General features: G+C 44.0%; 1 protein-coding gene across 1 annotated transcript in view; it reads right to left on the bottom strand.

The window, feature by feature from the left end:
• Window positions 1-24,299, bottom strand: part of ELOVL5 (ELOVL fatty acid elongase 5) — an 81,145-nt gene that overhangs the window by 9,228 nt on the left and 47,618 nt on the right. Inside the window, exons 2-3 of the mRNA XM_006093243.3 lie at window positions 17,087-17,152; window positions 13,512-13,699 (exon numbers count right to left, since the gene is read on the bottom strand). Of these exons, the coding sequence (XP_006093305.1) occupies window positions 13,512-13,699; window positions 17,087-17,144 (246 nt within the window). The 5' untranslated portion in view covers window positions 17,145-17,152. The remainder of the gene's footprint in view (window positions 1-13,511; window positions 13,700-17,086; window positions 17,153-24,299) is intronic.

A 24,299-nucleotide genomic window follows, 5' to 3' on the forward strand; every position in this document is an offset into this window, starting at 1 on the left:
CTATGTTTTAGACAGACACTCTCGAGATGCTATTCTTTGTCCAGGTAAACTGTAGGTCCCTGCTTCCTCCTAAAGCCTAGGGCAACCTCGAATGTTCCTGGTGATGGTGCTGCTGGTGGGTGGCCAGTTGGCACCAGATGGGGAGAAATTTGAGGTGGCCTGCCTTGTGCCTGATCTCATCCCAGTGTCCAACCCAAGGACTGGCCCTGGTGCTCTAGGTACGTTCCCCAGTCCGGCTGCATAAGCACCGCATGGGAACGTCTAAGACACGCAAATTCTTGAGCCCACTCCAGACCTTCAGAACGAAAAGTCTGGGGATGGACCATCAAGGCAGGGCCTCCAAGTCCTGGATCACAGAACCGTTCAGAATCTAATATTGTGGTTTACAAAGTGTGGTCCCAAGTCAGCAGCAGCAGCAGCGTCACCCAGGAATTGGTTAGAAATCGCAAGCCCCGTACCACACTTCTTACTGAGTCAGAAATTTCTGGGTGCGAAGCCCAGTGGTGCGACAACAGGTTGGTTGCTTTCTGAGTGATCGGATGCAGTTAGGGTAAGAACCACTAGCCGGAAGCTGTAGTTCCCATTCTAGCTGCATAACTGGATCACCTGGGGAGCTTGTAACAAGTGCTAACTTCTAGCCTCCTCCAGACCATTAAACCAGAGTCTTGAGGAGCCTTTTACAAAGCTCTCAAGGTAATTCTGATGTGTAACTAGGAGTGGTAACCACTGATTTCGAGCTCCTTAACTTCAAATAAGAAATGATTCGCATCCCGGTGCCTTGAGAAAGATATAACTGAGAACACAGGACTCCCGAGCCTCCCCCATGCCCCTATCTTTGAGCAGAGTTTAACTGGGGGAGCAGCTCCCTCAGGGAACAAAGGATTGCAAGGGTCTAAAGACACATTGCTAAACCTTCCCCAGTCAGAGCTCAGAAGTAATTCTGGCAGTGGGTGTAGCCACTGAACCCCCTGCTTAGAACCTGACTGTTCCATTCACTTCCTTTTCGTTGCTTCCTTCTACTTTGTCATCTTCTATACATAAAAAGCATTAAGAGTTAACACAGTTTTCCATGGACAAAGGTCAACCAGACTTAGAGTACAGGAGGGGAAGCATCATTCTATGATGGAAGCACGGGGATCATAAGGCAGAAGAAGAGTGCCAGGGCCAGGAAGGCAACCTTCTCCATCCAGGAGGCCCAGGACCAGCTAGTCCTTGGTTGTTTTTACTGTAAAAAGACAAGGTTGGACTAAATATCTCTAAAGGTTCCGTTCTAATTTTCTACAATCTCTATGTTAAGATTTCTTTATCTGATCTTTGAAAGACCAGCACCCACAAGGTAATTTATTAGAAGGTATATTATCTTTTTGGTCTTATACAACTCTCTAAAGTTATGGCCAGATAAGCATACTACATGCAGACCTATCAGAAGTCCCAGGAATCAAGATAAAAAGCCTGAGTCCAAAGTGCAGTTGGGAGAAGTCTTACAACTAAGGATAGAAAGAAGAAGCCACATCAAGACTGACAGGAGGGGCAGAGGCATCGAACGGGTTGGTCTCACACCCACGTGTGGTGGATAAAAATCAGGAGGGATATCTTGTCTGCAGAGGTCCCCCCAGAGGAGCAAGGGGTCCCAGTCCCACAACAGCCTCCCCCCTCCCTCCCCCCTGCCCCATCCCAAGGTTCCAGAGCTGGAAAGAGAAGTCCCCATAACTTTGGGATGTAAAAACCAGCAGGGATTGAGGCTGAGTGAGATGGAAGGCTTCTGGAGTCCCAGGCGGTTCCTCTTAAAGGGCCTGCTCACAGACTTACTCAGACTCACTCCCTCTGAGCTCCAGCTCTGGGGAGCAGCTTGAAAGGAACTGGAAACAGACAGGGAGGAAGTGAATTGTCTGGCTTCAGGGTGAGAAGCAGAGGGGCAGCTTTCTCCCAGACAGAAGTGCAGACAGAGGCCATTGTTCCTTTGCTGAGCTCTTTCCCCACAGAGCTGGCAGGCAGGCACCATTTCTGAGTCTCCCACCTGGCTCACATTGTTTGCCCACCCTGGTGATTCCCTGAGACCCCACCCACCCAAGCTGTTTCCAGTGGCTTTTCCATACAAATGGCATGTCTTGGCTCATGCTTCAGATTTTCCTAAAATCTCTCAAACAAGCATCTGGCCTTGGCATGTCCAGTACCTCTCGCTAAGTGGCCACAGGCCCAGCACTAGCAGCAGCCAGCCTTGATTTGCAGCCAGGCCTCTCCTGGACACCACCTCCACGTCCAGCACAAGTAGCAGCCATCTGCAGGACTCATGGCATGCTCTTGCTAGAGCACGCCCATGCTTTGTATCTCTGTTCTTTTTCTCCTAGACTCTAAGGTACCCCACAAGACTTGCAATTGGGAGAGCAGTGGGCAGCAGCACCTCATCCAAGCTTACTCCCTGAACCTATCTCCAAAGCCCCCTTTGTTCTCTGTCTCTCTCCTATTGCTTCTTCTACCTTAACAACTTCTTCCCCATAATCCCATTGACACCCCAACCTCAAGCGTGGGCACAGGTCGAGGGGTCTGTTAACTTGAGCAGGAGGCACTCTCTGTCACATGCCTCCTTTCTCTTAAAATGTCTTTCATAAGGAATCCAGGTGGGATTGCCTCGACTCTAAGCTAATTAACCTAAAATCCCATTTGCTCCCCTCATAAATGACAACAAAATAAATCTGCCTAAAACACCTGTTAAAGAACTCAAACTTAGGTCTTGGGTGGTGAACTTCCCAATACTGAGAAGCATAACACAAGTACACAAACTAGAAGCTTCTCACTGGGCCAGCTCACTGCTGAGCCCACCACACATCTACCTCAGAGGCTCCTGCAGGCACTCTGCCAGACTTCACTGCAACACTCCCTGGACCGATCACTGCTGCCACTCAAACCAGAGAATTCTGTGTTTACAACCCTCTGGTGACTCGTCACTGACTTCAGAATGAAACCCTAAATCCTAGGCACAGTATTCAGAAATACACATTCTTCCACAGTGATCCTCCATGCTAATCCTTCTCCCTGGTCAACAGCAGGCCGCACCCACCTCCGTCCTCCAAGCCCACCACCTCTCCTTAGCCACTGCACACGACCAAGGGGAAGAGCACAGATGTGGGCAGTAGCCAGAACAAGGCTAACTCCTCGCTGATCAACTACGTTTAGCTGGTGATCTGGGGAAGGTATTTTAATCTCTTTGGGCCTCAGTTTCCTCACTGTTCAAATAGGATAAAAATAATACTCCGGCCTCTTAAGGCTGGGAAATTAAGGAGATGGAGTGAGCAATGCTTCTCTTATCCCACCTGGAATGCAGGGTAAGCACAATCAATGTAAGCAACGACCATTCCTTTCTTCCTTTCAGCTGGGATGCTCCCTGCAACCACGTACCCCATCTCCAGCTCTAAAAATCCCGTCTACCCTTCAGAGTTCGGTTAAAACTATTTTCTTCATGGCTGCTCCCTTCAGCGCTCCAGCCTGATGTCCATTCTTCCTCCAAGCTCACTCTGCGTGACTCGTACCTACTCGCTCACGTGCTCCCTTTTAAGCCCTAGTTCATGGGTCTGTTTGAAGCAGCTTGCAAGAGCTCAGCAGTGCTGTGGCTCCCGCCTCCATGGAATCCAGCGTGGGCACTTGTACACAGAGGTGCCCAACAAGTTATTAGCTCAAGGTATTGCTCTTGTCCTCCAGATCCAGGTCTGATGTTTTATTTGTAGGGGAAAAAAAGGCTTTGTTTTTGCTTTTCAAATGGAGGAACTGGAATACAAGAAAGTATCTCAATGAGGTTTGAACGTGACATTTATCTGAATTCTGTTCACAAGATGAAAACCAGTCTTCAAGAAATATACTGGTGACATGGAAAGTTCAATTCTTAAATATCCGGGGCTTCAGAAGGGTTAGAATAGCAACACACGAGGACCAGCACCTGAATTAAATTTTACTGATCTAAGAGTCTCAGAGCATCCTCCATAAAGCGGCCAGTATCAGCGTCCTCTCCCCCCATTCCCGTCAGAAGGAAACCACACAGTTCTGTGCTTTAAGACCCTGTGGTGACTCATGACTGTGAGTAACAGACCCCAGAGGCTTTCCAAGCTAAGTCCTGGCCTTCCCTCCAGCCCTGCAAGGAGACAATGCTCTAGTCAACATCTCATCTTTCCCTCCAGGGCTCACGCCGGGCTTCTTTCCAAAGAGCTGCCTTGGTCAGTCCCTGGAAATTCACCGCAGGGGGAGAGGGCCAGGAGGCTGCACAAAGGTGAGGCTTCTGGGAATCAGCTCAGAAGAGGGCAGGACTGTACTCCCATGAAGGAGGCCACAAGGAGCAGCTCCCACTACGTGCCCAGGTCCCTGGACACTGCTGAGCACTCCAGGGGAGCACCACACTCTACCTGGCTTCTCCCAGGTAACAGATACAGCAGCATCACACAAACCACATCTGCTCTCTCCTTCCTCAGGCCATACGCATGCGAAGAGTTATGATTAACGCCCAGTGAGAAGCTTTCTTCTCTCTTTGTGAGACAAACTCGATAACCAAAGGTGGTTTCCTGCACCTTCTCAATTAAAGAAAAGTTAGGTGGGTGCCACAGCTGGGTCTGGGATGACACAGTTCATGAAGTGAGTCATTTCTACTGCTGCAATTTGACTTTTCTCAACTGACACCACATTTAACCACAAAGGAGGGATAACCTTTAGCAAGATATCCATTTCTATGGTACCTTCCGGAATGCTACCAAAGCAGCTCCAGGAACAAGGTCATTTGAAACACTTAAAAAATAAGCAGAAAAATGTCATCCTGGGTGGCCCTTATCAGTCATTCACCGCAAGATGTCAGAGCAGCAAGATAACTCCTTTGGTGATAACGGCTTGATGAGCTGTGTGGTGATTATCCCCTGCGCAGAAATGCAATGAGAGGTAATGAGACAGAGACAATCCACACTGGCATGCGAATGCATCAAGGGACATTTCTAAGCAATACCACCAAGTGTGTGGGGTTGATAATTTCACAACTTGGCTTCTAGGTGAACTTCCAAGTGTGTATTTTTAGACCTAGTAGAAGCGCATGTTTTTCATAAGGAAACAGGCGAGAGAAGGGTGGCCTGAAGTCATACAGCTTCATGGAAGCGCTGCTGGGACCAGTACCCAGGAATCCTGATTCTCAGCACAGATGCAACATCACACAGTGGTTCCTAGCTCCCTTGCCCTTCTCTGTCTGAGTGTGAACCCTTAGTGGACACAGTGGGGCTGTGGAAAAGTAGCCTTTAGCTGCATCTTTATCTTCAGCAGATGCTTGGTTTAAAATTAACCATCAGCTCCTCCAAAATTAAATGTACCTATTCCCTCTAGGGTTTAGCTGGCCAATCTCGGCAGTGCCGTTACGGAAGAGGGTCAGGTCAAAGCATGTGGTTTTGAATTTCAAACCGTTCATGTCCGGAGCATAAGGATGCTCATTAAGATAATTTTACACCCGTGACCTCCAAAAGTGTTTCACTCCCCTTATGACGGGGAACACCACTGGGTTAAAGCTGAATGGAATACTCTTGGTTAAGTCATAAGGAGAGGCTCTGTACACTAGAGAATTCTTTAGAACAAAGCACAAAGAAACAGCTTGTCCTCAAGCCCAACCTGGAACAGGTATGTCTGGCATCTCTCCCTGAACTCCAGGCCTGGTCCTCTTTGCTGGCAGTTCTTTTCTCTCTGCTCGGGCCTCCTGAGAGGTGGTTTCAGGCAGGTTGCTTCCACATACCCGGCAAGAAGCACTTATTTTATATTTCATGGGGGTGGTAGTGGCTGGGGAGAGAAAAACCTCAAGCGAGATTTAGCTTTTTGAGGCAGTGCTGCCCAATGGTTTGGATCCCAGGCCCACCCGGGCGCTTTCTCTCTGCAGAAAGGGGGTGATAATAGTGCGATGAACATTAAATGAGTTAGCCCAGCACCTGGCATGAGGCAGGTTCTATAGAAGTCTTTGCTATGAGTCTAACCAAATGATAGCAAAATAGCTTCCAACACTCAACAGCCCATGACTAGGTCTGAAGTGGGGCTGCTCCTACCATGTCCAGAAGCCCCAGCCAGAGCATCCTTTGCATAATTTAAAGAGAGACCTCCGGCCAATGACTGGCTTTCAGCCTCGTTTTGCTTCGGCTGAGGGTTTGCAGAATGATGTGCTCCTGTTATACCAGCTGCATAGCCGTGTTACCACAGGTTTGCAGGGTCAGTTTAGAGGAGTCTGGCCGGGCTTTGGACCAACCCCAAGCTGCCTCTCTACTGGAAGGCATTCCTGTCTCTTTCCCTGGGTGTGAGGGGTGAGAAGGCCGTGTGGGCCACATCCTTCTCTCCATTCTCCCCGCTGAATGGCATTCCCTCAGGGCAGGGCCAGGTACGAAGGGGCAAGCAACCGTGGAGTCTGCCACTCCCTGAGAGGGTTCTTTCTGAGCAAGGAATTTCAGCTGTTAAGGGAACTGAAGAGTGGGAAGTATTTCAGGCAAAGCTCAGGCCTCATAAGTATTCATCTCACCAGATGTTTCAACTTTTCTGTACCTCTTAAATGGGAAAAAGCAAAATAATAAATATCTTTTCAAAGGATTTTGGCAAACAAAATACAATTTTTTTTATAAAACTCAATAATCAATTGCAAGGTCTCTTAAGTGTTTTTCCAAATGTCATTTTCCCACAATAACGTATCTATTTTAGGAAAGCCTGAAGGGAAAGAAAAACAAGACTGTTCAGAATATAATGTTTCCAAAGCAACTGCTCTGTGGTTCTACGGAGGATGCTCAAAGCCAGAGCCCTGGGGGGAACTCCTGTCAGGTGCCTGGGGAGCTACCCCCACAGCATCCACCCCCCAGTTAGAGAGGCTCGAAAGCACAGGCAGAACACTCATCCCCTCAAATGCTCAGCTTCTTTCATCTTCCCAATAATGCAGCATCAGAAATCTTCAAAAGGATCTTAGAAAACACTGACGTCTGGTCCTAGCAAGGCAGCAAAAGGAACAAAAGCAAAACCAACTCCCCCACTATTAACACAAACACAGAAATGCTACATGAATCACCGAAAACGCCAACGGCATTGATGCCTAATTACAAGGTGATGTTTTTTCCCCCAAAAAAATTATTCTGTCAAGAGGAAGCTAGTCCTTTTAAAATCTTTCTTTTATTTGGGAAGACACATTTACCTGATATGACCCCAGCAATTGCTAGTTTGAGATGCTTAACAGGATGCCAAACAAACCATTCTACTTTTTTTTTTTAACTGGTAAAGAAATTTACTGCAGATTTAATATTAATTCCCAGAGGCATGGCATCACAGACATAGCTGAAAGAAAACTTTTTAAAGAATATTTTTAAAAGCAATATAGCAAATGGTTCAGTTTGGAGATCACTGTCTTACATCTCTATCATGGAGAAAAACAACAGCGTTTCATGTTATAGGATGAAAAAAGGAATGAGCAATGAACTTTTAGAAAGAAAATATAGTCACTGAAACTAAAAATTAATGAAATAACAGATTAGACAATTGAAAGTATGAGTGAATTAGAAGAATGCAGAAGAGCGATAGAAAGCTACAAAAAAAATACAAAAGAGAGGGCATGTGGAGTCTGAGACTGTCCCACACGTGTCTAATGGAGCCCGAGGCGGCACTGGAGATGGAGGGAGAAAGGCGGTCAAGGAGAAGATGCCGAGTACTTTCTCAAATTAATGAAACAAATTCTCAGATTTCAGGCGCACAGTCCCGAATGAGGTAAATAAAAATGGATGACTAAGCACACTATTTTATTTTTAAATGCAATTTTAAAATACCTGGAAAGAAAAAGATGACCTACAAATGTACAAAAATGGAATAAATCTTCAGAGTGCTCAGGAAAAATAGATTTAGAATTCTACACCCTGCTAAAATACTGTTCAAGCATAAATACAAATAAAATGATGTCAAATAGAAACTCATAGATTGTATCCTTTACAGAAAAGAACTATTTCAAAAGGCAACTAAACCTTAAAGAATGGATTTCACAGATCAATAGTGAGAGAGAAAAAATCAGTAAGCATTGATTGTGATAATGATGATTGATTAGGACCTTAGGAAAAGGTGGAACTAAACACTTGCTAACAATAAAATGGAGGATGGGGAATCAGAGATGAACTTTTCTAAGCTCCTTGTATTATTTAGGAAAATAGAAATAATCATTTTAGACTCTATTAATTTAAGAATGCATGTTAAGGACTGACCAGTATTCTCAATGGTTAGAGCATTGGCCCGCATACCACAGGGTCACAGGTTCCATTCCTGGTCAAGGGCATGTACCTGGGTTGTAGGTTTGATGCCTAGCACCAGTTGGGGTGCATGCCGGAGGCAACTGATCGATGTCTCTCTATTTCTCTCTCTCTCCTCTCTGTCTCTCTCTCTCCCCTCCCTTTCACTCTCTCTTTCTCTAAATAAAAAAAAAAAAAAAAAAAAAAAAAGAAAGAAAATCAATGGAAAAATATCAAAATATCCTCGATGAGGATTAACAAAAAATAAAAAATATGGGTAACTAATAGAATTAGAGTGAATAACTTTTAAATCGGTAAAATGAAAAAACATATGAAATTCAAAAGAAAGCAAACAAAAAAAAGACAAAGAAAATATGTACACACACACACAAAAGATATAAATTATTCCAAATAATTAACATGCTACATGAAAATGGATTAAATTTCCCCACTAAAAGACAGAGACTGTCAGATTGGGTCATTAAACTCTTATAAGAGTATCTGGTAAAAACAGAACAGAACACAATCACATGTGCACAAGGAGACATACCCAAGGATATTCAACATAATTATTAATTGGAAACCTTATGTCCATAAAAAAATCAAACAGATAAAATGGTAAAAGGAATTCTAACACTGAAATAACACAGAGAAGTTAAACCAAATACATTAACCTTAAAATTCAACATAGATTCATCTCAAAATATGTCAACTGAAAAAAGTTATTTGAAAAAGAGTATAAACAGTATACCATTTATGTAAATTAAAAAAAAACTGTCTCAGAATATACTATATATTGTCACGTATGCATACATATATAGTAAGAGCATAAAAATATATCCAGAGAAGAAACATATGAACTTTAGAAGAAAGTTAAATGTATTTTGTAATGTTTTCTTTTACAGACAAAAAATTCAAGACAATAAGAAAATGTTAATATTTGTTAGGTGCATAGATATCATTTATGTGATTTTATTTTCCATATTTTAAAGTAGTTCCAAAATTACAAGTGAATGTGAAAATTGCAAAAGGAAAGAAAGAATAAGTTTTGGATCTGTGCCAATCTAAATACATAGCTGTCAATCACTGTTTTAAAATTACACTTTAAATATCTGAATGTGTGTGTGTCAGAGAATTCTCTCCCACTACTCACAACATACACTTCTAACTGCAAGGGAATAAACACATATAAATACTAAAAAATAATCTTATTTGTAATCTGTGATTTGTCTTTGTGAGATAAAGTAAAACTGTGGTTCTGGCATTTGCTTTCCTCTATCCTAATGCGTAGGACACGTTGGGTGGACCAGACCAACAAGGGAAGAAAAGATGAGGAATAAACACTGTCAGGACAGTCATCCTGTAAGCCCGTGATCTGTGTGAGAGGAGGCACATCCACCAGAACCTTTTAATGGAAAAAAAAAGTGTCACGTTCCTTGGGAATGGGGAAGCAAACTACGCTGAAAAATCATGCCTGTAGCTAAGTCCCCTCACAGCTTCACAGAGGAACTGAGACAGAGGCTGTCAAACCGAGGTGGGCCTAGGTCAGAAAGAAGGAGAGCATTTTTAAGGGGTAGGGACCAAAGAATGAAAGAGCCGGGACCAAAGAATGAAAGAGCCTGGTGCTGGAGGGGGCAGGGGCAGTCGAGTAGAGCTGGTCCGAATGGACAGGTTATGAATGCTCAGTGGTTCCTCCTAAGGAGAGGTTAGCAGGCAGTTCTCTCGGTTCAAAGTCATGTGGGCTGTGCAATACTAACCCCAGCAGCTACTGAAGAGTTGCAGGATCAGTGCAGGGAGCCGGCTGAACAGGGACGGGCCCTCTTGGACTATAACAAATCAAGCACTTAGATCCCCTCTGCTTAGTGGTGATGCTGAGGCAAAGAGAAGACAGCAGACACACCAAAATGGTTCCACATCAGGACAGAGCAGCTGCCTAAGTGGGAACCTCATGGTTGATATGTGCACACAAAGGAGTCAGAAGCGGCTCAGAGAGCTTGCTGGGTGGGCCAAGGGAAATGCAAGTCCCGCCCCATAATTTGGAAAAGCCACAGTTTCGCATTGGGTAGGTGGGGATTCCCAATCTGGGGTTTGGGACAAGGGGAAAGACAAGTAGATAGTTAAAAAAACAAACAAACAAAAACAGTGGGGCATTTGTTCAGATGAAATATGCCCTGACTCTCTGAGGATGGAAAGGAACACAAGATTTTTATGTTTGCTACAGGGGAACTTTTACAAAGCTGAGTTAATGCAAACTAAGTTGTTTCTCTTTTATAACTTCAAATTTTATTTCTGAATAAGAAATAAGCCGAAACCGGTTTGGCTCAGTGGATAGAGCGTCGGCCTGCGGACTGAAAGGTCCCAGGTTCGATTCTGGTCAAGGGCATGTACCTGGGTTGCGGGCACATCCCCAGTGGGAGATGTGCAGGAGGCGGCTGATCGATGTTTCTCTCTTATCGAAGTTTCTAACTCTCTATCTCTCTCCCTTCCTCTCTGTAAAAAATCAATAAAATATATTAAAAAAAAAAAAGAAAGAAGATCACTATTGATTGTATCTTAGACAACCCATAATTTAACAAGTAAAAGCTAAAAGGCTTGCATAAAGTCCTATACTTTCAATCTAAAACGTCTCACTGTTCAAATATACTTCTAATCAGGGATCTATGACCTCTTTCCTGGAAATAAACACCAAATTCATGAGATAAGTAAAAGTAATGCCACGACTCTCTTCTTAATTTTCTTCCTAACAAATGCATAAACTATGAACACGTCTACTTCCTTTCTACATTTGAAACTCAGTTACTCGATGTTAAAACTGTCATGTATTTACTTTCTTCTAGCAATTTTACAGTTTCTGTGATTACCAACCATTTCCTTCTTATCTCTTTTCTGTCAAGATTTCTCCTGGTCTGCTTTAGTTAAGACAACTTTTTTTTGTCTTAACCTAGAACTTGCAAAGGCAGCTGTGAATTCACGCCACAGGATTAAATAAACAAAAATATCAATGACTAAACATTTATTTTTCAAATTCTTTACAGACCCAAATATGTAGATAAGCATGAGGGTGAAGATTAACAATCACGACCATGTCAACTGTGTGACCACAGGCAAACAACTCTAACTCTTGGGATATTTCTCTGAAACCAGGGCCTGCTGGGCTCCACCACCGCCTCAGCTTGTTCTGTTCTGCAGCTCCCTGGCTGCCCTCCTGCTTTAGTAGTCCCTAGAATATAAGTGCTAAGTACAAAAAGAAAAACCGGTAGCAAAAATGAAACTAAAAAACTTGACAAACGGTTTGTTATCATGCTATTTCTGATGAGATTATGTCAGTACAGAGGGGGAAAATAAGCCAAGTGTAACTATCGTTTAAGTTGGAGTACCAGGGCTTATTTCAAACTCAGGCATATCTGACCTGGGTACAGTTTATAGTCTTAATTTGATTTAAGGAATTATTGCCCCCCCTTATCTATGACTTCTCTATGTATTTTAAATTGTAAGTTCAATTGTTATTTCCCGTCTCTGTATATTCACTGCTCAATGCCTTCTATTGTGCTCATGAAGCTGTCAGAAGAAAATCTATACTTATTAAATGCTTTCACTCATTTATACAAAGCAGCAATTTATGCAGCACTTCCCCCCTCTCTTCACCAGGAAATGATCTGTTTAAGTGAGGTTACATGATGAAGCTGCTGCTGTATCTTAGGGTCAGAGAAACATTCAAGGCATCAGGTGCTTAAGTTCTATAAGACTTAATAATCTTACATATTTTTTTCTCTAGACGACTGCTATATGTAATAAGAAACCCTATAAGAGCTTTCTTAATGAAATAGCTCTAGCATCTATCAATTATGAGAAAGTAAATGGTTCATTCTAAAAAACCTGCCAGCTGGCTGCGGTTTTGTCCCTTGGACACACAGAGATGGGCACAGTGCTGGGCCCAGGAGTCCCTCCTGCGCACTGGCCCTGCCTCCAGTCCTGCCATCTCCATCTTGCAGGCTAATTATACTACCTTTGTTCTAGAATAGGACAGAAACAAAGCAAAAGAGGAGTTGTAAGCATTTGACAGAGAGTCAAGCATAAAAGTAATGATACGTAGCATCTAGTGTTGTAGTTACAAAATCGTTACCATGGCTTATGAAATATGTGTGGGAGAACAAGACACAGACCTCCCACAGCTACAATACCTCTGATGATCAAATGCAATGTTTCCCAATAGCTTATACACCCATATCCATCCTCATACACAGCCAGCCACACGCAGACAGGGAGCCATCACAGCCTGAGGCTGGCACAAATTTATTCTTTCTTGAAACACTAATTTTAAGATTTGTATTCAGCACTCCCCTTCCTTCTCCCCTTTATCTTATTCACTACTCCGTGGAGAATTAAAGCCACAATAAAAGGTCAAAAATCGGAACAGGACTGCTTAAAAGTGTCTGTTTTAGGTATGGCTTAATTCTCCACCTCACAGATGTAGCTATAACTCTGTGTTGTAAGACACTTGTGTTGTAAGCCTGAAAGGTGTAGTCCTTCCCCTAAAATTGTGCTTACTACTGGAGAACAGTCCTCCCGCCCGCCCTCAGCTTTTAAAGGCTGTATTACTATACTTTGCAAAATAGGAAGGACATAGTATCGATTCTGGTTTGTCTTTCATTTTTATTTAAGCTACATTTGACTTTGAGATCATCAATGTGGTCTCCAACATTCCAGTTATATAGAAGAAATAATTGGGTCTGAACATACGCAAACCATTCAAACCTTAACACAGATCTCCTATCCACTCTTCTTAGCTTTTAAAAAATAATTTGTCAAATCTCAAACCTATTTACAATTATCAGATCAGGATAGAGGCTGACTTACCACAAACACAACCAAACACTGGTAACACCCACTTCCTTCCTCCCCACCTCCAAACAAGAACCATCTATTAAATACTTATAATAATAAAGTGCTCACAGATCTGTTTTTCACGTTTTGTTCATTTTCCGCTCTGTATTCTGCTCGCATAAGAGTATTTCTGAAATATTTATTTTACTTCTAAATATAATACAAAACATGAGAATCAATAGCAAAGGCTTCTATTTTACATATTCCAGAGGGCAAACAACACTGGCATTTTGAAATATCAATTTTCAAAAACACACTGAAAGTATAATTAATGTACTTGCTCTCCGAGTTCCCCTACCACCACCTTCATTTAGGAACACAATTCAGGACAGCAACACGAGTAGAGTTAAGTGAGAGAAAGCCCGTGAACCTCGGACCTACCTCACAGAACATATAGAGAGACAGCAAGGTGAGCCCAAGGTTATACACCACTAAAATCCTTCGGCAAGCGAGCGGCTGCCTGTTCTTCATGTATTTGGGCCCCAGCCATACAATTAGTAAGTATATGGTGGAGCAGATGAAAGTAGGTATATAATTGTCCAGAAGAAACCATCCTTTTACTCTGGTATCTGGAAAATAATAAAGGAACAGTAGTTAGTGATCACCACAACCTTTTTCAAATACCAAAAAAAAAAAAAAAATCTCTAACCACAACTTTATAATAGTTTCCTAATACTAATGTTCCTATTACCAACGGAGCAACAAGAGGAAGCATTGAGTTTTCGGTCTATGTCATCCAAGATGAAGCTCCCTGGTACATGTTCTGAACAACAATGTGTATATTACTCATGATTTTTGCTAAGTAAAATAATAATTTAAAAAATCCTTTCCAAAAAACCTTAAAAAAAAGAGCGAAAGCTAAATTTTCCACTAACTGGATTTATCAACCAGGTTTGTTAAATTATGCATGGGGTAATGAAACCCTAGACACGGCAGTCTTTGAACTCCCAAGTCCTCCATCTCAGCCAAGAGTCAGCAAGCCCTCCCAGCAGGCAGACTCAGGCAACGTGCCACTTAGCCAGCTTAATGACAGTCACTGATTCGACAGGCAGCATCTGCTGGGAGCGCAACCGTCACCAGCACAGGGCACAGTGATTTTTTTAAAGTGAGGGTGAAGCAGCAATGACCAGTAAGTGACTATTTAAGGCAGGGGTCCTCAAACTTTTTAAACAGGGGGCCAGTTCACTGTCCCTCAGACCGTTGGAGGGCCGGACTATAGTTTAAAAAAAAACTATGAACAAATTCCTATGCACACTGCACATATCTTATTTTGAAGTAAAAAAACAAAACGGGAACAAATACAATATTTGTATTTGCATGTGGCCCGCGGGCCGTAGTTCGAGGACCCCTGATTTAAGGTATTAAGGAACCACGTGAGGAGTAGAGGCTTGAGAAGACCTACATGGTTTCCAGGGAGCTACTTGGTCTAGGAAAGAACTCCCTTGCTCCCACCCCGTTTTCTAAGCAGGAATGAGGAGGAAAAGAAAATTAGTTCTAAGTAGCTGCCGGCAGCAATGTGACAACCTTCTCCTGGGATGGGAGTCAACTCCCTGGCAGCCAGATCCCCTAGGTGTTATCCGTCTACTGCAGTGGTTCTCAACCTTCCTAACGCCGCCACCCTTTAATGCAGTGCCTCATGTTGTGGTGACCCCCAATTTCATTGTTACAAATTGAACATAATTAAAGCATAGTGATTAATCAGAAAAACAATATGTAATTATATATGTGTTTTCCGATGGTCTTAGGCGACCCCTGTGAAAGGGTCGTTCGACCCCCAGGTTGAGAACCGCTGGTCTACTGCAAGATTCAACTTCCTCTTCTGGCCGACTCCCAGGAAGCCACCTCTGCAGCCTGTTCCCCTCCGTATCCTGCCCTGGCGAGCCCCCAAATCCTGTGGCTTCTCCAAGGCCCCCCTCCTCTGGAGCTCAGAAGCACACGAAGGTTTCACATCCTGGATCTTCTGAGTCACAGCAGCTAAAAGGGACAGCCTCTGTCCCTTCTCTGACCTCCTGGCTGGACCACCTTGCCTTCTCTCCAATGCTTTTTCCCTTGACCTCATAGGACAAGCCTATGTGTATTGGGAGGACCTGTCAGCCTGCTTTCTTGCAGATACCTTAAGTTTCCCCCCAGGTTTCCTGGCTTTCCTCCTTGGCGTCAGAGGGAGATGGCCTCTCCCCTCTCCCACTAGTTGGGCTGGTGCGGTAGAAGGTGTTACCACCAGTTCTGTAGAATTGGTGGTTCTCAGAAGTCCGTCAGGGAAGTGGCCGGCCCCAGTGAGCTCAGCAAGGGGATTCTTAACACCTTTGTTTTCAGCTGTCAATTCTGAGAAAACAAGTTCCCACTTAGCAACTAACATCAGATGTTTGCATGTGAGTTATGTTTCAAAACACAAAAAGCATACACACAGAAATCTCCCATTTCCTTTTACTTGAAGTTCCGTCTACACCTTGCTTTTTAAGTTTTATGACAGATCTTCATCTTTCCATATTAGCCAAGTATCCAACCTCCTTCCATAGAGCCTAGTACTTCCCGGGCAGCTGGGACCTAGCTAATCATGGTCATCCTCACCCACTCTCTGGTGACAGATGCAGACATGGGCATGTGAAGCAAAGATGGCCACTGAGCTTTGAGAAAATGACAGCTGGTGAGGGGCTCTGGGAAGGGTTTCCTTGTTCGTAAACCCATGCAGATGAGATTTCTTCCTCCTCTGCAGCCATCCCACCACGACGGGTGGGGGACCTGTTCTGAGGACAGAGCTGCTGCTGTACTGAGGATGCAAAGTAGAAAATGACAAGAACAGGGATTGCTTAACAGCATTCAACCCCTGAAACTCAGGAGTTGACCTTGTAATGCAAGCTAGTAAGTTTTATTATCATTTCAGCTAGTGAAAATGGAATCTTGGGGTCCCATAAAGCTGAAGTGGGGCATCGTCCCAACACAAGCATACAGATGGATCTAACTTAACTTGCTCTTTTCCACGGGCTGCGCACAAATGTATTTAACCTGTCCCCTATGAATGGGCATCTAGGTTATTTCAGTTTTGACAAGCAATGCCATAAGGAACATTCTGATGTACATCTTTGCATAACTGATCAAGATTAGTTGTAGGATAAATTCTTGAGTCAAAGGGCATGTGCATTTTAGTTCCAACAGAAGACACAACTACCCTCCAGAGAGGTTACACCAATTTAGGCTCTATCTCCACATCCTCACTGTCACAAATGGCATCATACATGATTTCATCTCTGCCATACGAATAAACTGCTGCTTTCTCCTGAGTTTTAAAAATCATGAGTGAAACCGAGAATCTTTTAAAAGATCTGTTTTAAAGTTGCTGTTTCCCTGTAAATTAATTCTGTGAACCTAAAAAGTTCCTTCTTTATAGGTCAGACCCTGAGAAACATTTTTGATGACATTAAAGGAAGGCAATCAAGGAGCTGATTTACTTCCTAAGAGACAATAAAAGATGAAGAGATGGTAAAATGTGAGTGCATGTGTATATATTTACTTGCTGACATGACACAATGTGGAAGGACATTAAAAAGCCCTGACAATGGTCAAAGGGAAAGAGTTTTAAACTCCTAGTGCAATAGTGCATTTTGGAAGCCAGTTTCAGCTGGAGACTCATAAGAATTGAGGAAAATATACAGGTGATAACGGTGAAATCTTGGCATTTTCAGGCTATAAGCCTGATAGCATAATGTGATTTCCTGCTAAAACAAGCAGAGGGTCACAGGAGCTGTGTCTCTGCTCCAGCAGCCGGAACGCGGCACCATTTCAGTAACCATCAGAGGACTTCTCCAAGGCCCTTGTTACCCAGGACAAGGCCTTAGTCTTATCATAGAAAATGCTAATGTTTTCTAGATTATCATCACACAATATTTGCAAGTGGCTATATCCAGGAAGGGGGTGGAGGGTAGGGAGAGGAAAGGAAGCAAAACCAAAAACCACCTTACCTCGGGGGCCTAGCAATGCCTTGAAATAGGTACTAAGTGATGCATCAAAATGTTCCATTTTAAAACCTATTAAGAAAAAAAAGACATTGATTAAGCTCTACTCAAAATGCTCTTTATGTACTATATTTCCTAAAAGAACAAATTTTCCAAGAATATGCTACAGACAAGGTTAAATTCCTTATGCAAAAATATTTTTTTAAACTCACAGAAGTAACTTATCTGCTAGTTCTAATTTGAAAATGAAAACGAAAGACACAGTCCCGTGAATTCACTTTAGAAGTGCCAGTCTAAACTTCTCTCAGTCCCATAAAAACACCACGTGAAGCTGAAATCTCAGTGGGGAGGAGTGAAACTGGAGGGAATGGTGTCAGACAGGAGGGGATCCCATGCGGCAAGAACAAGGCGGAGCCAAGAGGACAAAGACAGGAAGTGCTGTATCAAAGGAAGGAATGCCACAGTGAAAAGGTGGTTTTCTCTGCTTGTTACTTTTACTTTTTTTAAATACTTCATTCATGCCCACTGTAAAAAATTCAAATATTAAAAATGAAAAGAGGTCCTAGCTGGTTTGGCTCAGTGGATAGAGCCTCGGCCTGAGGACTAAAGGGTCCCAGGTTCGATTCTGGTCAAGGGCACATGCCTGGGTTTCGGGCTAGATCCCCAGTGGGGGGTGTGCAGGAGGCAGCTGATCAACGATGCCCTCTCATCATTGACGTTTCTGACTCTCTCTCTCCCTCTCCCTTCCTCTCTGAAATCAATAAAATTATATTTTTAAAAAAAGTACAAGTGAAAGATAAATACCACATGATCTCACTCATTTGTGGAATATAAAGAACATTATAAACTGTTGAATAAAAATAGAGGCAAAGAAGCATTGAACAGACTGTCAGACTATAGTGGGAAGGTAGGGGAGGGTTGGGGGGGGGGGGGTAAGAAATCAACCGAAGGACTTGTGTGCATGCATATAAGCACAACCATCAGACGCAAGACACTGGGGAAGGGGGGGCGGTTAGGGGAGGCGGGGGAAGGTCAATGGGGAAAAAAAGGAGACATATGTACTACTATTTGTAATATCTTAAACAATAAAATAAAATTTAAAAAAGATACAAACAAGAGAATGAATAAATGGAACAAAAAAAATGTATGTGGATAGACTATCTTTAAAAAAATAAAAATAAAAATGAAAAGAGGTGGTAAAAAAAAATCTTATCACTTCCCTCCAACCACAATCCCTGAAGCCCCAATACCAGGAGAAACCTAATGGTGAGATTTTTGGGTATACTTCCCAAGATTTTTCTCTTTTGCACACAAAAGAGGCCATACTAAATGGGTGTTTTTACAACTGTGGATTGTAGATGTAGATCATATATTAGTAGATGATCAAGTTAACTTAGTATTAAAAATAATGATAATGAAAGTGAGAATGAATACTGTTTCATAAATCTTTAATGTTATTGTATCATATTTATAAGTATGATGTACTCAGCTGTGATGTAAAATATATTCTTAATGGGGGCGGGGTGTCACAGAAAAAGCAGCTTAGAAAAATACTGTTATACCAAGAAGTATATACAGTAAATCCTCACTTAACATCCTCAATATGAACTATGGCAAAATGAAACCAATTTTACCATAGGCTAATTGATAAAAACAAGAGTTAAGTTCTCATGGCATCTCATCAACATCATAACGAAATTATGTTATTTGAGGACCTGCTGTATATATTACTTGCTTGTTTTCACTTAATAAAACATCTTGAGGATAATATCAAATCAATAGTTACGTCTCTAACTCCATCCTCCAAGATGTCATAAATCCCTTACTTCCCCCTTATTCATTTCCCCCTTATTCAAGATTGACATTTATAGGGCAGCTAGGCAACTTTTTATACACAAATGGTCTAGATTTCCTATATTAACTATAGGAGACATACATTTTCAACTTTCCTGGCCATTACTCTTACAGAAATAACCACAAACATTTTACCTTCCAAGAGCAAAGGCAAGCATCAGTTTTATTAACCCAGCTGTTAATCATTTAATGCTACCTCTCTTCCTTGGCTTGCCACGCTGGAGCATATGTGTTCTTTGGCTAATGTGAGTTTGCCTAATGGGCTCTCTCCAGCCCGGCTGTGAGATAAGAGATAGGCGAAGCCATCAATGACACTCCAAGAAGTAGCTACCAGGGTGCTGGTCCGGACGTCTGTCCAGCCCCGGAGGGGACTCAGGGAGGTGACTCACTGTCTCTGTCCATGGCTAGAAACCAAGAAGCCACCACAGAGCCAGCGGTTGGGTATACCACCTTTGACACCCCGGGTCACTAGGTCACTTCCGACATTTAAAAACATTTAAAAAATAAACAGCTCTTTAACATACTGTATTCCTAAGACCATTCTTATCCTGAGCCACGTTCCTCCCTCAGACTGAACCTCTTCAGGGGCCAAAAATTCTAGAGCATCTTAAGAAGAATCTGTTAAACTTCACATTTCCTCAGCAGAATTTTTCGTAAAAATGTTTCCATGCTTAAATAAGAAATGTTTTATCTATTAAAGGCTGCTTAATCTTATCTATGTTTTCATAATCTATTGAAAATCACCTAGAAAATGCAAATTTTGGAAGACAACCATCATGTTTTTGTGCAATTGAACTCACTCTGACACAATTTAACTTCGTCTGATGGAATAGGCCCTGCACCTCAATCGAAAGCAAATAGAGGGACTGCTCAAGGAGGAACAAGGCCATTAACGCCACGACTATTGGAAGAACTAACTGCTGATGGACAAGCTGATGGACAGACTTACCCCCTCCTAAGACATTTCAAATCTGGACCCTGCTATGACTGGATGGGTACACCGCTTACTGGTGGGCCTAACACCCAGGTACTCGGTGTGAAGGGGCTGAGAGCAGGCATACCAGGCTGCCGATGATGAAGTGGTTCAGAGCTGGCCTCTCCTCAGACAATCTGGGTTTGAAACTTATTTTCCCACTTACTAGCAATGTGACTTTGGACACATCATTTAACCTCCTATCATAAAACGGGAGAATCAGTAATTGCCTCTTAAGGTTAAGAAGGTCAAATAGTGCCCTTAGGCAGTGCCTGGCGTGCAGGAAGCCCACGGTAAAGGCTTCTTACTGTGTGTTTGCCACAGGCTCAACTCCATGATGAATACTGCCCATTACCTGTGGGCACCGGGTTCCTCTGCAGGGGCACCGCTGGCACTGTGTCCCTGGCCCGACCAGGAAATGCCACCAGCAAGCCCCAGTTGTTGTGATAACCACCATGTCCACTTCAAGTCCTATCACCCCCAGGAGCACAGCAACACAGGTGGAGGCGTGCTAACACCTTGGGAGACATTCTCTAAACAGGAAAGACGGGGCTAAAATTAGCATGCTAATTAGATACACACATACCAAACACCTACGGTGTACAAGATTGCCAAACCCGAAGAAACACAAAGGAGCATGCCTGGAGACCTCGAACAAACAAGACGTTCAGGACGCTGTGAGCCAAACACAAAATCCAGTTTGCTAAAGAGTAGCTGTTAGAATGATGCATACTGAAACAAGCTGCATATACACCTTTGATACCAAGCTGTAAAAATAAGGTTCCCATAACAGTATCCTGGGATCTAGCACCCGGAAGATCCCTGACAAGGGCAGTCAGGGGCTCATGACGATTTTTAACTAAGAGGCCTTTCAGAGAGCTCTTAGTGGCCAGTTTTGGTTTCCATGCAAGGAAGAAACAGAAAAGCTGGAAACAGGAGCACAGGAATATTTTAAAATGATAGGAAACAGACCGGTAGGGTGGAGCTGGGGAGGAGGGAAAAACATGAGTAGACTTAAAAAAAAAAAAAAAAGGCCTCTAAGAAAGTGGTACAAATGACCTGTCATTACCAGGACAATGCCCAGGACAAAGTTGAACTTGAGAAACTAGGCTAACATCACGGCAACAGAAAAACAGCTTGATGAAACATACGGCGAAATTTCAGTCCCAGTGTACTGAACCCAGCAGCAGGCTGCCACAGTGTGGAACTCGGTACTTGGAGGCACTGAAGAATTCTGTTACAACCATCTGTCCTGAATAATCCAGATCTAAACCCGTCTCGAGCAGAGGCCCGTGGAAGTGGTCGGTGCAGGAGACTCCTGTCTTTCTCAGACGGAACATCTCCACACAAAAGCGCACTCGAGGGGTGGGCGTCAGCAGCAGCACCTCTGTCTCACACTGCATTTCTCTCTGCTGGAGAAGGCTTTTCTCAGGCTTGCAGAACTTTTCACAAACTTGGGAGCACATAAAATAGCTAGTGGTCCTGGCCAGTGTGGCTCGGTGGTTGAGTGTTGACCCATGAACCAAGAGGTTCGATTCCTGGTCAGGGCACAGGCCAGGGGTTGCGGGCTGGACCCCCAGTAGGGGGCGTGCAGGAGGCAGCCGATTAATGTTTCTCTCTCATCCTTGATGTTTTTATCTCTCTCTCCCTCATTCTTCCTCTCTAACAATTAATAAAAAATATATTTTTTAAAAAAATCTAGTGAAACAGTCTCTGAAAAGACATGAGTGGGAAATAAAGTTTTCAGAGAGAGTCACTGAAAGTCTGTGTTGAAAGGAAGGAGGATGCCCAGAGCTGGGCTTATTGACAAGCAGTGTCCTGATCCATGGCTCACAGGCCTGCTTCTGTGATAAAGGTTTTCCCCCAACTGTGCTCCTACCACGCCCACAACCAACATGCACTATAACCTTCTTAGACAGGTTTGTTTTTACACAAGTCACCAAGAGACATCGGCACCAAAGGTTTTCTTCCATCCTTTACTCCACACAATGCCATTTTTGTCTAGCCAGCTACCCATTTCCCACCCCTCGCTCCCGTGTGCACGTTTCTTCATTCACATCACACACTTCCTGGGTGCCTCCTATGTGCCAGGAGCCTTACTAAGGCCCCGAGGGAACAAAAGTCCAGGCTGCGGTGGAAACACACACATACAAAAGGTTATGTAATGTAACTGATGGCAAGAAGAAATAAAGCAGGCTGAGGGGTTGGGCTCACAGAGTGGGAACTGCAGTTAGAGAAGGTGACCACAGAGCAGGAACCTGATGCAGAGCGCGAGCACCTATCAAGAGAGGGACCGGTGGGTGGCATGGTCCCAAGGTCAGGGCTGCTTGGCATGTTCAAGGACCCCAGGCCAGGCCAGGGGTAGAGGGCAGGCAGCAACTCGGAGAGGCCTGTCCTCCATTCCCTGCCCGGTGCCCCAACCTCGCTCAGAGGTGGTTCACAGATAGCAATCACGCGGCGTGACTTGCAGAGAGCATGTGGCCACAGGCTGGGAACAGAAGACTGCCAACCCTTAACTGCTCACTGCCACCATCCCCTCTTCTCCGGCTGCAGACTGCCTGGCAGCACGGTGCCCTTTTCCTTCTCGTCTCCCTCGCTGAGCCTATCTGCTGTGCCACAGGCACAGCACAAAAGCCGTCAGCAAATGAAATTCTTTCACTGTCAGGGCTGGCCCGGCCTCCCCGCTGGGTAAAACGGGGCACTTGCTGAGCGGCCTGCGGGCCGAGCGGCCTGAGGGCCGAGCCACACTGTTTTGTACTTTTCTAAAGGAATGGGGGAGGCACAGGGCCCTGCAAAACCCTTGATACTTTGCCTGTTGATCTGGAATCATGGGAACAGCATGACCCACTTTGCACAAAATGTCAACCACACTCCCAGGCCTGCAGCCTGCCTGCCTGCTACAGTGCCCATCTCCCAAGCTGCACGGGGACCAGTGACATCACTTCTCAATAACCTGCGTCACTCTCCAGGCAGCTCGGCGACCTGGGTCAAGTGGGAACACAGCTGCTCTGTGCAACGGTACTAGCAAGGACCAAGCCCAGGAGCTGGGACCACGGAAGAGGAGCTGTGGTCTGAAATGCAGCAAAAGAATAAGCCATTCTCTGATCTGGCTGGTTCCCCACATGCAGACAGGAGCAGGGGTGGTCAGCCCCTCCCAGGAACCAGATCATGCTGACACCAAGCCAAGCATGGCGTCCCCACCTCTTTAGCCGGGAGTCTCTGACACCCACTCAACCTATGGGGCTTCCCGGCACTGCAGGCGGTGACAGGGAGTAATAGGATCCATTAAAAAAAGTCCTAATCACAACAGTATCCAAAAGCTATTAACTCACTAGTTCAAGGGCGACACACAGAAAATGATGACTAGGAAAACAGGATAAGGGTAGAAAAAAGAGACAGGTAAGTAAATTAGAATTGATTTTAAAGGATTCCTCTTTTATGGACATTTTTCAAAAGCCACTTCACACTATCAAATTCAGGAGTGTTTTGGTAACCATGCAACTGTGTTATAATTGTGCCTCACTGTAAGTCTCTCACTAAGAAAAGCCATTCATTGGGGTTGGTCATTCCCTATATTAAAAGAGAATATGGGCGAGAGTTCAACATACGGTCACCTAAAGTACGTTATTAGTACAGGTGCTAGGAACTTGCCCCGGACACAGAACTAAGTGTTTTAGGGCTGAGTTGAGCATCAGGCCTCAATTCAAAAGAAACATTGGAACTACCATAGATACAGAGACCTGGATATACTGACGCAAGCAGAACACAAAAGGGCAAAAACCGAATCCCCGAAGAGAGCAGTGCTCATGCGGAAAATCCATCTGTCTATTAGTTAGCTCTCTGCGGGAGTGGCTTGCCCAGGTGAATCATCCGCATGAGGTTAAGCAAGCATTAATGTTCACTTTGATCCAATATCAAACGGAGTCTGCTGGAGGCTTGTGGGGAAAAAGACACTATAATAAGCTTTACAGCATCCCCCCTCCCCCTTTCTTTCCATTTGGCTCCCAAAAAGGACAACAAAATGTGAGAGGACTGGGGGCAGGCACCAAAGGAAGAAGGTTGCTGGGCTTAATGAGAGATGGCGTAGTCAGTTGCTTCCATCATAATTCTCTAGATGAAGTTGAGAATTATTATTATTTAAAATCTTTATTGCTGAAAGTATTACATATGTCCCCTTCCCCCCCCCCCCCACCCCCCCAATGAACCCTTCTAGGCCACCTCTGCCCTCTTCCCCAGGCCTTCACCACCCTATTGTCTGGGTCCATGGGTTATGCATAAATGCATTCAAGGTCTTTGGGTGATTTCATCCCACCTACTCAACCACCCCTTGTCTCCCCTCTGAGAATCCACAAGCTTTTCCATGCCTCATGTCTCTAGATCCATTTTGTTCAG

This window comes from Myotis lucifugus, unplaced genomic scaffold, assembly GCF_000147115.1.
Source record: "Myotis lucifugus unplaced genomic scaffold, Myoluc2.0 scaffold_111, whole genome shotgun sequence".
Lineage (NCBI taxonomy): Eukaryota > Metazoa > Chordata > Mammalia > Chiroptera > Vespertilionidae > Myotis > Myotis lucifugus.